At 36.2% G+C, this 14034-nt stretch overlaps 2 protein-coding genes across 3 annotated transcripts; both read right to left on the bottom strand.

The window, feature by feature from the left end:
• Positions 1–101: 101 nt before the first annotated feature.
• gcg (glucagon) lies at positions 102–2147 on the bottom strand. Its single transcript, XM_014471123.2, has 4 exons — positions 2048–2147; positions 1851–1957; positions 707–862; positions 102–589 (listed from the first exon to the last, which is right to left on the bottom strand). Exons 2-4 carry the CDS (start codon positions 1943–1945, stop codon positions 469–471), a joined length of 372 nt encoding a protein of 123 aa, XP_014326609.1. The 5' UTR covers positions 1946–1957; positions 2048–2147; the 3' UTR covers positions 102–468.
• Positions 2148–2660: 513 nt separating this feature from the next.
• Positions 2661–12371, bottom strand: dpp4 (dipeptidyl peptidase 4). 2 transcript variants are annotated; one of them, XM_023336887.1, is made up of 27 exons: positions 12265–12371; positions 12032–12155; positions 11759–11843; positions 9827–9916; positions 9643–9737; positions 9477–9551; positions 9320–9372; positions 8171–8243; positions 7872–7992; positions 7332–7486; positions 7098–7195; positions 6842–6971; positions 6692–6730; positions 6509–6607; positions 6354–6424; positions 6209–6262; positions 5645–5769; positions 5441–5497; positions 5179–5277; positions 4875–4944; positions 4607–4801; positions 4483–4537; positions 4294–4393; positions 3920–3978; positions 3491–3563; positions 3244–3317; positions 2661–3069 (listed from the first exon to the last, which is right to left on the bottom strand). In XM_023336887.1, the coding sequence occupies exons 2-27, from the start codon at positions 12032–12034 to the stop codon at positions 2968–2970; spliced, it is 2250 nt and encodes a 749-aa protein (XP_023192655.1). In that variant the 5' UTR covers positions 12035–12155; positions 12265–12371; the 3' UTR covers positions 2661–2967. The 2 variants fall into 2 exon arrangements, with proteins under 2 accessions (XP_023192655.1, XP_023192654.1); XM_023336886.1 differs by having other exon boundaries at positions 12032–12360.
• Positions 12372–14034: the final 1663 nt, after the last annotated feature.

Below are 14034 nucleotides of genomic sequence, written 5' to 3'. Positions count from 1 at the left end.
ACAACGACCTTAGCACATCCTCAACTACTCTCAATTTTTTAAAAACACCTAAAACATCATTCATCCTCCTTTGGATATGACATTATAAAAAGGGAACTTAATTATTGTACACGTTTCTTTATTGAAAACTGCAAGAAAGGGTAGTTTAATGCTAGATGTGAAGTTTGGACCATCAACATAATTGAAATTCTAAAAATTCAAGTGAATAAGAAAATGATCAAATATATAATCAGCTAATTCTCCATAAAATTTCCTACCACATTTGTCATTTACATGTTTTTTCTTTTTTTTTTCCAATATTTCTAGAAGTATCTCCTTCAGCCACTGAAGGCCACTAAGGCTTCTTGTGAAGACACATTTAATTGTGTTACCAGAAGAAAGTGTAGTACAGGTTGTGACACATGTAATTGCACAGAATCAGTGAAAAACAGCTGCATCGTTTTACAAGAACGACAACAGCTTGAGGAGTTAGTCTCTTCTGCCTCGGCCGGTCTTCAACCAGGAGACAAACTCTTTGGCTGCCTGGTCCTGCAGGTAAGAGCTCACGTCGCTGGTGTAGGTGCCGTCTGCATGGCGTCTGAATAAACTCCTTTAGAAGAAAGAAGATTTGCCATGTCCAGTCTGGATTTATGGTTTTTAACATTAGGAAATGTTACTTTACCAACCATGTTTCAAATGCTTCATTGTAACATTTTAATGCACTCACCCGTTCCTTTTTGAATTCTTCAGCCACTGGACAAAGTCTTGGGCTCTTCTTGTTTCCAGGTATTTGCTGTAGTCATTGGAAAATGTTCCCTCTGAGTGCCTCTTCATGTTTGGGAACTCAATGGGATCACTTAAAATTGAGTTTTCACTCAACAATCTAAAAGTAAAATGTGACAGAAAGAGCTGAGTTAAATGACACACACTTAGATTTAAGGTATGTACAAGAAGATCATGGAAAGAGTCTGTTGGCCGGATTATTTCACTGCATCACAGCAACATTTTAGGTGCAACATTCTCATCAACAACAAAATAAAGTCAGGCCTAATTTATTCATAGCCCCTGATATATCTGAATGCATCACATTTATTCAACCACAAAATTTGTTTTTGGTAAGACATGTCAGTGGCATTTTGAGAAACTTTAATGGACTTTTGTAAAATGAGCCTCATTTCAGAAGAAGACATCACTACAATAATTTATTTTGATTTTTTATGAAAAATGCTATGTCAAATTATGTATATCTTTCTCAAATATCTGTGGAAATGTGGTTGCTGAACTTCTTCCAACTTTCCACAGGTATTTTGACAAATTGTCTTTGGTGATGAGGCCCAAACTTTGAATCTGGAAGGCATCCTTGCCATCACCCTAATCTTTAGTTCCCTTCGTAGATTTAATATCAGATTCCAGATGGGACTGTGGGTGGACCTCTCCAAAATGTTAATATCACATCTGGTTAGAAGAAAGATACTGATAAAATTACTTCGAGTCTAAATCTGCCAGAGCTTACTAATCGTTTGGAGCCTAACAACATTTTCTTCCAACATATTATTATTATTATTATTATTATTATTGATACAGACCTGTCAAATATATAGCTAAGTTTACACTTTTGCATTTCAACTTCAAAAGTACTTTAAGAAAATAGAAAAAAAAACCTTTTTATTTACAACATGGACTAACAAGAAAACATACATATCTTTTTTGTCCTTTTATTCAACTAAATAATAATATTTATAATATAAATAAATTATAGTAACAATAGAAAGTAGAAGAATATGAAGATTAGACTTGTATTATTTAGATGTTTCTTCTAAACAGTAACATAAATCAAACTGATAAGTGTGAACACTGAAATATGATCTTACAGCGGTGTTCCGTCTGTGTCCTGGTCAGGCACCTGCCAACTGCTTTGGATGATGATAAGGAGCATAAGTCCAGCAAGAGACTGAGCACTTTTCATTTTTTAAGCTGCCTGAAAATGAGCAAAATAGAGACAAATAGTTTTTTTTTAACCTAAATGAGGGATTTGAGCTTTCAGAATGAATTGTGAAAAAATTCTTACCTGTGTTCTTTTGTGCAGATTGTTTAAGAGAGGAATCTTGCTTTGCGTTGATTGTTATCGTTCTTCTCTCCCGCTTGTGGAGCTTCTTTGTGGTCTCCTCCCCATCTGCTCGGCTTTATATAGCAGAGATGAGGAGCATTCTCTCAGGTGACTCCCTTCGTCACAAAAACCTTAGCACATCCTCAACTACTCTCAAGCCATTAGTCAGCTTCTGGCTCAGTGCCCTGAATGTAATCATGGTTAAAAAAACTAAGCATGACAGCTGGATGGTCAAAAAACATCATTAAGTCTCTGAATCAAAAATAGTATCTACTCCAACATAAACATTTCTACAAATTATAATTGTTAACTTTGACAGAAAAATGTTAAGCTCATTTACCCAAAAGACAAGAAAATAAGTTAAATAATTAACATTTTGGAAAAAAAATATTTATCTAATACAGTTATTACTAAAACAAATGTAATCTATAAGAAAATCTTACGTTTAAATACCGCTGATCTTTGCTTTATTTCTTAATTTGACATCCTCAACATCTGAAGCTACACTCAGACCTGCAGACAATTTCTCCAGCGCAACTTTCAATAACTGTTAGGAACTGCAAATGACAAGCCATTTATGTCTTAAAACAATCTTTATTGTATCTTCATCAATGCAATATTACAAGTGTAAAGACACCACTCCATAGTGCAGCGTGACACATTTACCACAAGTTATCACATTCACATAAAAAAGACAATACTTCAAAATGCATGCAATGGCCTTTTCTAAAAGTCACATATCTTAATAATAACAAAAAGGCTCCAATTTATGAGCAATGAAACATGTGAAATTTACCCGTCTGGTCAACATATTATTAAAAGTAAAACAAGGAAATTGTTTAAAATGTTCCTTTATAAATGCTAAAGACTCTTTTTCACATCTATTCAGGATTGAGGAGGCATTTCTGCAGAAAGTGACTCATGAGGGTGTATGTATGATGATAGGCTTGTCCCCTGAGAGAGTGATCCTTGTCAGTGTACCACTGAAATTAAAACCAAAACAAAATTACTCCCAAGATAACAAAATCAAAGATATGATCAAAGCTATCTTATATTTTTATGCAATAACTAATGGTAATTTTTTCCATTTGAAACTCTTTTTAAACAAAAGCACATTCAAGACCAATATTAGTCTAGTTCCCTCAGCCAATATTTACCATTGCCTCAAAATCCACAAGTTCTTCCACCAGAGCTTTGGAGATCTGTGCAGCCTGCTGGAAATGGACATTGTCTAAAGGAAGAACAGCAAATCACAACGTGACTGAATGTCAAAGCTGAAATCTTATTTGAAGCAAATAGAAACCATTTGTGCGTGACTTTATTCTGTTACTAAGCAATGGGGGGGTGGGAAGGTTAAAACATGTTCAAAAACAGCGATTAGTAAAGAGGAATCACAGAGCGTACCGTCTGCTGTGCCGTGAATAAGGAGATAGGCAACCTTTTTAAAGTTCTTTGCTCTTGATGTGACTGTGGAGTTCTATGAAACAGAAAAGAGAAAATCCAGAGACAATAATGCAACTTGTGTCTCAAATCAGAACAGTGGATTCTAATGGGCAAGTGTAATTTCAGAACCATAGGTAGCAATTTTGAAAACATAAAACATACTGTAGATAAATCATGGCCTTCATATACTTTTTCAAAGCAGGTAAGTAATTTAAAAATAACTTCATGAAGAAAAAAATAACTTTTCTCACATAGATAGAAAATATGTCATATACAAATAGTATTGTGACCTAAAAGCCTGACCAAAACAGATCAGGCTTTTAGGTAATAATAATTAAAAATAATATTACTACTACTATTATCATTTGGACAAGGGTGTCTGTTGCTTACTTTGTAAGAGTCTGAATTCTCTGATGGTTTACCCATGTAGCGCTCAGTGTAAACTGCATCTAAAAGAAATCAGAATATAATTTGGGCTCAGACCATTACATAAATATTAATTACAGTGTTCAAACAACTTATTCTTGAAGTCTTTAGCTGTTCATGTTTATTTCAAAATACAAAATAGTAAAGTTTACTCTGACTTTATGGCAGATATTTATGCTGCAGGAAGGGAGGAAAGAGATGTGAAGGAAGAAGAGTAGTAAGGAGGATACAATAAAGGAAAGAGGGAATGTAAGAAAAGAATTTTGAGGATGAAATTGATGCTTCTTCAGTTTGATCAGACAAAACTGGTGCTAAACAAGAAAAAACTTATCACATACCATAATAGTCCCACTTGGCTACTGGGGCCACGGCAATCCCACACTTGAAGAGTCCAGTGCCAGCACCCAAAGCCATTGAGGTGACATAACCACCATATGACTGAAGATGAAGATTTACACTCATAAATAAAAAAATGCAACTGATTTATAAGACAAAGAAAATTAATCATCAAAATACAGGCAACCTACCCAGCCCCATATTGCAATTCTATCTTTGTCAATAAAACCCATGTCGATGAATTTCCTGTGAGACAGAAATCACGTTATAGCTGAGAAAAAAAAAAAAAATTCTTGTGAAGTTCATTTTCTTCACCTCACTGCTGACATTTGATCTTCCACTTCAAAGGTCCCGAGGTGTTTGTAGATTGCATGCATTATCTCATCACCCTGATAACCGCTTCCCCTGCCGTCAACACTGGCGACGATGATTCCGAGCGAACTGGAGAGGTACGTTCCCCAGTTCAGCTTGTTCTGATAGCTTACACTCTGACTACAGGGGCCAGCGTACCTGCAAGGAACAGAGTCACCATAAGGCCTTCCAAGATGGTAAGTTGTGGCACACTGAGATGCTGCTTACTTACACATCAATAAGGAGAGGATATTTTTTGGACTTCTGGAAATCTGGTGGCAACATCATTTGATACCACATGTCTGTTTATTCAAAAAGGGTTTGGAAAAGAGGGAGGGATGGATTTTAGCAAGGAAAGAAACTTGATAAATATCTGTATATTTACTTTGGATCTTTTTAAAGTATGATAAGGTAATTATGCAAAAATAGTTAATTACACTTCCAGTTTGAAGTGATGCTTTAAAACAGAAAGAAAACCTACATGGAGAGTTTTAAATGAGAGTTTATGTCTGTAGTTTTTAACATGTATGCCTCACCAAATCCTGCAATCTTTACGGTGCCATATTTCATTGTTGGCATTTGAAATTCAGACAGAAGATTTTCCAGATCCTTATTGTCTTCCAAAATTGATAGTTCTAAAATAAAAAAAACACATAAACTTAAAAGAATAAATAAATAAGTTGAAAATTGTTTCAGTGCACTCAAAGTTAACAAACAGATCAAACATTCTCTATTTTTTCAAAATTATTTTTTACAGAAACTAAAATAAATAAGTCAACAAACCATAAAAAGAAATACCTGTTCCTGCACCTGAGCCCCTGTTGTCCATAAGTGTGTAAAGGGGCAATCCAGGTCCTAGTCCAAACAAGACAGACATAAATTCGCAAAGACATTTCACACCAATATTAGCCGTCTTTGTGACGTCTAAACTTTGATTATTGTTCACAGATGTTTCTTGCATGGCTGAGTTATTGCTTGCAAACACATATAAAGCCAACTGACCATAGCAGTCCATTCGGTAGAAGGAGGCGTCAACGCTTAAGTAAGCTGAGTTGTACTGACACCTGTCTTCATGTAAGCCACAGGTGAGGCACATGGGGGTTGAGGGACTGCTTCCAAGCATAATCCTGATATGAAAAAAAATCTCATTTAAGTTATGCAAATAATATTTTACAAGAGTCTAATTAGCTTGTCCAGTAGTATGTCTTTTTCAGTTTAACAAATAGAGTCTTCCATGCTGACAAAGATGTGTAAAACTAATTAAAATTAATTATTATCTTTTTAAGGTGGTCTGGCAAAAAGCAAAGGATAAATATTGTGATACAAAAAAATTCATCCCCACTGTGCAGTACTTTGTACACCTTTTGAACTTTTTCACATTTTGTCACATTATAACTACAAACTTCATTGTATTTTGATTTTGTAGGCTTCAGGATGATCTGAAGAGATATTAAGACAATAATACATTTTACCAGATGGTTTATAAATAACTTTTGCAACTTTTCTGCCCCCTAAGATTACCTTAAAATTGTTCTTCAGCGACAAGATATTCACAAAACTGCTTACTTGTAAAGATTTCTCTTGACAGGGTTTCTTTCATGCTGATTACTTACAAAATATCTGTAGGAAACAATTTAGCATCAGTCCTTTTTCTGACATTTTCACTGATGGATGTATGATTTTGCATGAAAGGTGTAATAATTTCACTCACATGGCATCCTTGGTTAATTTTGATATATAAATAACTTCCCATTTTCCAGATGTAATTGGTGTGGCTTTGCCCTTATTCAAAATAAAAATAAACATGATTAAAGAAAGGCAGGAAGGAATTGATTTAGCTGTAAATTGCTATAAAAAAACCCTTACATTTTTTATGTAATGAATATGTTTGTAGCCTTGAGTGTCACTCATTACTTTGTAGAAACTGAGTTTATCCTCAGCAAAGAAAATAGGCAGTGGCATATACTGAGAAAAAAAACAACATATTTTAATAATCAGACATTAAATGGTTGAAATAAAAATAAATGTATTTGCTTTTTGGAAACTTACATGGCCAATCCAACCTGTCTTGCTTGTTTGCTCAAATTTCTGCAAAGAGTAAATGTTTTAATTCAGCATCAGTGTACATCTTAGAATCATCTCATTGAAAACTAGTGAGGATTTTCTGACAGGACAGGTAACTTGAGTCGTGACATCCACCTCTTTCTCTCTCCAGCTGCTCCCATCAAAGTCATAGATGGCTACAACCACATGATTCTGTTTCCTTGTGAGCCATTGCACAGCGACGCGTTCGTCTGTTGCCCAGGTCACTGAGCACAAAATGTGATCACTGAGTAAAAAGCAAAAGAAAATGACAAGGTTTTCAAATGGGGCAAATTGTGAATACATCGCATTAATCTCTGCTTTAAAATCAGTATTACGTGTTAACGTAAGACTATAAGTTGTATGTACAAACCTTCCAGCCATGGAAGCAGGAAGAGCGAGCTGTGAATGGAGGGTGGGATTTGCGGTGTCAACGACAAACAGCTTCACTTTGGTAAGGTTTGATCCAGCCTATGATAAAAAGAAATTGACCAGAACAAACGGGATAATCCATTAAAATCCTATAATCTAAAAAAATAGCAGTAACGTTTGACAGACATTGTGGTTGGAAATGACTATACTGGTTTTAAAAGTCATATAATCAAACCTTTGGATAAGGAATAGCCACTGTTTCAGGATATTGCTCTGATCCGTACCAAGAGAACTCCACTTTTTGAACTTCTGTATCGTTAAACTGTGCATAAGCCAAAAATCTTCCTGTTGAGGACCACCATATTGCCCCGTTTGAAGCAAAGACTTCCTCTGAAAGTCATAAAAAAAACCTGTTAAAATATGTCAAAGTAAAAACTAAACTGTGTGTTAAATATTAGGAATGATGGTATCCATATTTGATCATTAACTGTTGATTTACTTAGTTATATTTTTATAAAATAGAACTATTCCATTTGAACATAAATATAATTTACTACAAAGCCATTACTTACTTATGATATGAGTTCATGGTAGACTTAGCATTAGGAATTAGTCACTATTACACAAGTTTTGGGTTTAAAACCAAACCTGGACTAACTAAGTAAAATCACTGTGCCATTTCAAATCAAAGACGGGCTAAGCAAAAAAAAAAAAAAAAGAAGTAATTTTTAACCCAACAATTTTTATAGTGCAGACCAATATCAAGCTTACTTACCCTCATATATCCAGTCAGGAATGCCATTGAGGATTTCATTCTTTTTCCCATTGGTTGTCAGCTGCACTGACTCAGCAGTTACATTGGAGTTTAAAAAAATATTGAAGTTTGAGACATATGCCTGGAAGGTAGAGTGTAACAATTATTTTGTTAAAAGTTTCAGCAAAAGGTTCAGTCAAAACTATAAATGTAAATGATTTTACAAATAATAGAACAATGTTGCCATATTTGAAAAGCATCACATATAACTATTCCAGCAAACTAAGCAATACACCAGGGAACAAAGACTTTAGGCTCACATATTGGTTTCCTTCTGGTGCAAAGCTAAAGTACTGCACCATGCGTGGAAGGCTCGCTGGCGTTACAAATGTTCTGTAAAGACATAGCAAAAGCATTTAGAGAGCAAATTGTTTTTGAACTAACTGAAAATAACCCTGAAAGAACAGAGCTGCAAATCACACAATGTAAAAACTAAGCAAAATCTCAGAAAACGTAGCATCAAATCTGACAGGCAATTGAAGGTATATCTAGGATTTATCTCTGTCAACTTGATGAAAAAATGAGAGAGAAATTCAAAAATAAACCTAAATTCAAAGTTCTCTCAACAGAAGTTACAGTTAATTCAAGTAATTTATTGAAGGCTCTAAACCTCACCTATCTCTGAATGCATCATCAGATTCTGGTTCCAAATTACAGGAGGAGTATTTAGAATGTAAATGCATACATAAAAAAACAAAAAAGAAAAAAAGATGACATAAAAATGCTAATGGTGGAAATCTGACTATTACTGAACATCATATTAAATTTCTATATTTATATTACTTTTATTTACAGTACAGACCAAAAGTTTGGACACACGTTTCTAATTCAATGGGTTTTCTTTATTTTCATGACTATTTATAAGGCAAGAAATCCCACTTATTAACCTGACAGGGCACACCTATGAAGTGAAAACCATTTCAGGTGACTATCTCTTGAAGCTCATCAAGAAAATGCAGAGTGTGTGCAAAGCAGTAATCACAGCAAAAGGTTGCTACTTTGAAGAAACTAGAATATAAGGGGTATTTTCAGTTGTTTTACACTTTTTTGTTTAGTGCATATTTCCACATGTGTTATTCATAGTTTTGATGCCTTCAATGTGGATCTACAATGTCAATAGTCATGAAAATAAAGGAAACTCATTGAATTAAAAGGTGTGTCCAAACTTTTGGTCTGTACTGTATATTATTTTTATTACTATGCCTGTCTACCCTTAACCTTGGTAAAGAACATTTTGTTATACTTGTCTGGTAAAAATGTACTCTAAAAATTATGATGATTGATTCATTTTGCAAGTCATCATGTTTCCTTTTTTTTGTATTTTTTTCTTTATTATTATAGTTTTGTTGCATATCAAAATCAGCATACATATTTTGTGCACAACTACTGACATAGCAAAGTTTACTTACGATTTTGTCATGTCGTAGATGGAATATGAGGCAGAATAGGAATGTCTAAAGTTCTGTAGGATTTTAAACACAGATTATGTTTCATACTTATACATCAGATGACTTAGCAGGTTAAAGAGGAATGTTACAACAAAAACATCTGTTGGGTGCTTCTCACCTTAGTGTAATTGCTTTCAAAGGCAATATAGTTGTGATCACCTGACAACCAGTAATCAGTGGCATCCACTTTTTTCTGAAGTTAAAAGAAGTATACGATCTTTTAGTAATTATGTTCAGATTAAAAAGTTGTAAAATTAATTTATTGAAATAACTAGCTGCTTTACAAATGTTGCATTGCTCAGATACAGATCCTTATCCTTTGTTTCAGCATTGTGAAGGTACACATTTCCATCTGTTTCTTTATGCACATACTCTTTATCTGTAGCAACAAGAAAAGGAAAAGAAAAAAAGTTTTATGGATTTAGATAACCAGCACAACAGGATAGATGATTCAATAAACAGAATTACCCGACATCCAGTACAAATTGTAGGATTTCTTTCTGATGGTGTCATTAAAGTAATCCTGAAGAGTGAATGGCCTTTTGCTGGCTCCGGATCCTAGACAGATGCACAAAGACATGTTCATGTAAGCCAAAACCTGCTTCTTATGCTATTGGAGCCATTTCAATTGTTAACTGAAATGGCTCCAAGAGCAAAAATCTCTTTGTTGGGCCTCCTCAATCTTTTGGAAGTCAAAGTTCATAAGGTTCAATCCTAGTTTAACTATTACCCATTCTTTTTAGAGTAAAACATAGTTGCAATTTTCCCCTCAAAGGTAAGAGCTTTGTGTGGAGAGGTGTGTGAGTATGTGGATTCGATTCAAGGTATTACACACACATACAGTCACTGTGGAGGCTCATTACTGATAACATGCACGCCTCTCCTACTGCTTTAAATGTAATTATATAAACCGATAAGTCACACTCTTATTATTAAAAATTGATTACACTTGTTTTTTTCTGGACCATATTTCTTGATACTGTGAAGAGCCAGCTGTTGGCAGGGAGTGAGTTTGACTGTGGGTTTGTGGGTACAACAGTGATAAGCAGAGGACTGAAGCTCCATCTTAATACATTTAGTCACTTTTGTCTTTCTACCCATCAACAAGACAAGTATAGCTAAAGTAAAAGCACAGGCGTCGCTTTTACTTTTCCAGAGTGACAGTCTTGTTGGTTGCTTAAACAAAATCAGGACTGTTTTAAAGAGGAACAGCAATCTTTAAATCTTCCTTTAAAAGTGGTTGATATTAAGGACATAGTGTAGATGACCCTAGTTTCTAACAAATTTCACACTTAGATTTACATTCTTAGAATAAAGTTGAATTTCAACATGTTTCAACTAGACTTCTTGGTTTTTATTCAATTAATCTAGTTCTGAAAAGCTACATACAAATGTCAAGTGTGGAGGTGAGGGATCTCTTCCAAGACACCTCAGGGTATGAGCACTCTAAAGTCGCTTTTCCACTGGCAAGTGGTGCACTAACCAGTTAATGTGCTGTGCTGCATTTCCATTGTACGCTCTGTTCCTTACTATTGTGGGTGTGATGTGAGCGCGCAACAGCTGTGGGCAACTCTCTGCTGATATTTCCAGCAACACTCAGCAATGGAGAAACTCAAGGTTGCTCCTCCGTACTAAACAACTCTCTGACAGCAGAAGGCATGTCTGTGGTCCACAGCTAAACTTAAAGTTTTTGTTTTTTTTGCAGTTTTAAGTGATGTAAATCGCGAGTCAATCAACAAATGCAATCAGCTGTCAATCAAATTTGCCGTGCCAGGCTTGGTGCGGCTGGTACTACACATGAAGTAGCTTCCAAAAAATGACAAGAGCTAGGCAGAGCAGTGCTGGATCTGCTAATGGAAAATGAATCTGGCGGACCAGGACCGTCCCGGTTAAAGGCGGTCTCGTGGAAAAACGTCTTAAGCCACTGCTGTGGGCCCCAAAACTATCTAGGATCCCACATTAAAGCTTGAATTTTTACACAGATCATAAGAATAAATGACATTTGTTTAATAATAATAAGAATTCTATTACATTTGATTTGATGGTTTCAGCGCTGATAAATTAAAATATTTTAATTTGTTTAAAAGTTAAATTTAAGATTTATAGAAACTGGCAAGCTTACTATGTAAAAGTTAAAAGTATTATGTTGTTGCATAGGGCCTCACAATAAATTCTGCAAAAGCCCCCATACTACCTTGGGCCAGCCCTGGCAACTGTGTATCAGCTTCTGAGAGGAGTGCTCCATTTCTCTTTCTCAGGGGAATATCTTAACCTCTGAGCTAAGTGCCTATAGACTAAAGGGGGAAGTTATGCAACCCCTGGGAGTGGGATTCAGTCTTAATGCAGCACAGAGACAGACAGACCAAGAAAGGAAGACAATAGCTCATAATCAGAACTTACTGCTGTAATAAACTGCTGGGATTGTTATTAACGTGATGACGACAGCCGCCCCTATCACTCCCAAAACCAGCCTGTTGCTGAAGCCCTGTGAAAGAAAGGGGGAAAAAAGGCAACCAAATAATGTAGACACGCTGACGTTGCAGTATTCACTGAGCTTTTGAATGTTATTTTTATCTAATGCTTAGTAACTATCTTTCTTTAATAAACAGTTGTTTCAGCCCTAAAAAAAGATTCTTTTGAATATTTGACGCGAGTTTTAAATCGCCTACTGACCATGATGGAGATGAAGTTGCCGCCCGAGCTTTCGCGTAATGTCCCTCAGAAGTCGCGTTTTGCAGTTTCTCCTCGGACGCGCAGCCTGGTCAGCATACTCTCACTCGCAGTGCAGCCGCCAACTCTGAATTGTAATTCAATAACATAAAGCTGGGTGCCGGAGCTTCCTATTCTTCCCTGTGTATTCCTGGAAGTAAACATGCAGACATACACACGCACTCACGCACACACACCGAGGTAGACTTCTCTCTGGAGTCCGGAGCACAACTTTCCAAGAGCGCTTCCTAAACCCGGAGTATATGCAGCTCCGGTTTTAGGAAGCGCTTCATTCCTCACCGAGGGCAAGGCGTTCACGCATCAGGCGCGACAAAACCAGAAAAGCCGGCTCTCTTAAGTTTATTTATCTATGTAGATGAGGTTCAGAATCTTGGAAAAGTATTCATCAGATCACATTTTTTTCCTCACACGTCGTCACCTTAGAGCATCAAAGCTACCTGTTTTGTACTAGGTCCAGTCATCCGTTGGCGATAATTTGTGAAGACTTGTTTTGCTCGTTATTTGTGTCTAATAATTTTTGAAAGCCCAAGTTGAAAGAAATGAAACACGCACAAATAAAAAAAAAGAAACATGCACTTTTTTTCTTATTGTCTTCAGTTAAATCAGAAAAAAAAATTAGCTTGTTTTAGGTCAGTGAAGATTACAAAAAATATTTATATATATTTTGTTAAATGCCACAGTAATAATGAGACAAAGAACATATATGTATGGTGGTCTCTACCAGAGATTTAAAGATCAGAAGTTTACATACAGAATGATAAGAATCTTTTTGAACAATGAGGGAAAACCCCAATGATGATGTCACGGTTTAGAAACGTCTGATAGGTCAAGTGATGCAGTACAATTGAGTTAACTTGAGGCACATATGTGGATGTATTTTGAGGCCACACCTCCACACACATACACCCCCACACACACACACACACTTCTTTCTTGTTTGACAAAGCAGCCAAGATACCAGGAAGAAAACTGAGGAGCTGCACAAGTCTGGATCATTCTTGGTAACAATCTCCAGATGCTTGAAGATATGAAAATCATCTGTTCAAACAATTATACACAAGTATTAACATGATGAGAATGTTCTACTTTTATACCACTCAGGAAAGTGATGGGTCCTGTGTCCCAGAGATGAATGCATTTTGGTCAATAATGTGCAAAGTGACCCCAGAACTAAAGCCAAAGACCTTGTGACTGATGCTGACTGAAACTGATAAGACAGTGTCTTTATCCATAGTGAAACATGTCCTGCACCAGCTAAAAAACACTTGGCGAGGATCAAACTATTACTCTAAATGACACACTGAAAAAGAGCCAGAATGCAGTTTGCAAGTGCACACAGGGATAATAACTTTCATTTTTGGAGGCATGCCCAGTGGTCTGATGGAACTAAAGTGGAACTGTTTGGCCATAACGACCATCATTACATTTGGAGGAAAAAAGGGGACCCTTGTAAGTCTGGGAACATCATTCCAACTGTGAAGTATGACGATGGCAGCATCATGTTGTGGGCCTGTTTTGCTGCAGGGGAGACTGGTGCACTTGATAAAATAAAATATGTCTTCATGAGGAAAAAACATTATGAGGAAAGATTGAAGTAGCATCTACAGACAACAGTCAGGAAGTAACAGTTTATGGGCAAACTGGTCTTCCAAATAAACAATAACTCCTGGCATGCGACTAAAGTGGTTACCAAGCACAAAGTTAGAGTTTTGTCATAGTCATCACAAAGCCCTAATCTCAATCCTGTGGAGATGTTACAGTCTGTAAAGGGATGTGCGAGTGATAAACTTAATGCAGATACTCCAGTTCTGTCAGGAGGAATGAACCACAATTGACGGCACCCACCTGTCAATCATTCTAGCGGGTTTGTCAGCAACTGACCAATCAGTGGCCGCAATTTGTCCGCAAGTACACGCCCCTTACCTGGAGGAACTGAACTTCCGTCA

This window comes from Xiphophorus maculatus, chromosome 7 (assembly GCF_002775205.1).
Source record: "Xiphophorus maculatus strain JP 163 A chromosome 7, X_maculatus-5.0-male, whole genome shotgun sequence".
Lineage (NCBI taxonomy): Eukaryota > Metazoa > Chordata > Actinopteri > Cyprinodontiformes > Poeciliidae > Xiphophorus > Xiphophorus maculatus.
The sequence above is the reverse complement of the archived record's forward strand: the minus strand, read 5'-3'. Positions and strand labels throughout refer to the sequence as shown.

What these genes read in the sequence shown, in the direction of transcription:
- dpp4 (XM_023336887.1), bottom strand. An exon ending in TTGAAAGCAATTACACTAAG is followed by an intron (nt 9,373 to 9,476) that starts GTGAGAAGCACC and finishes AAAATCCTACAG; the next exon opens with AACTTTAGACATTCCTATTC. An exon ending in AGCCAAGTGGGACTATTATG is followed by an intron (nt 3,979 to 4,293) that starts GTATGTGATAAG and finishes GATTTCTTTTAG; the next exon opens with ATGCAGTTTACACTGAGCGC.
- gcg (XM_014471123.2), bottom strand. Translation starts at nt 1,945, where the DNA reads ATGAAAAGTGCTCAGTCTCTTGCTGGACTTATGCTCCTTATCATCATC. An exon ending in GACACAGACGGAACACCGCT is followed by an intron (nt 863 to 1,850) that starts GTAAGATCATAT and finishes TTTTACTTTTAG; the next exon opens with ATTGTTGAGTGAAAACTCAA. An exon ending in AAGAATTCAAAAAGGAACGG is followed by an intron (nt 590 to 706) that starts GTGAGTGCATTA and finishes TTTCTTCTAAAG; the next exon opens with GAGTTTATTCAGACGCCATG.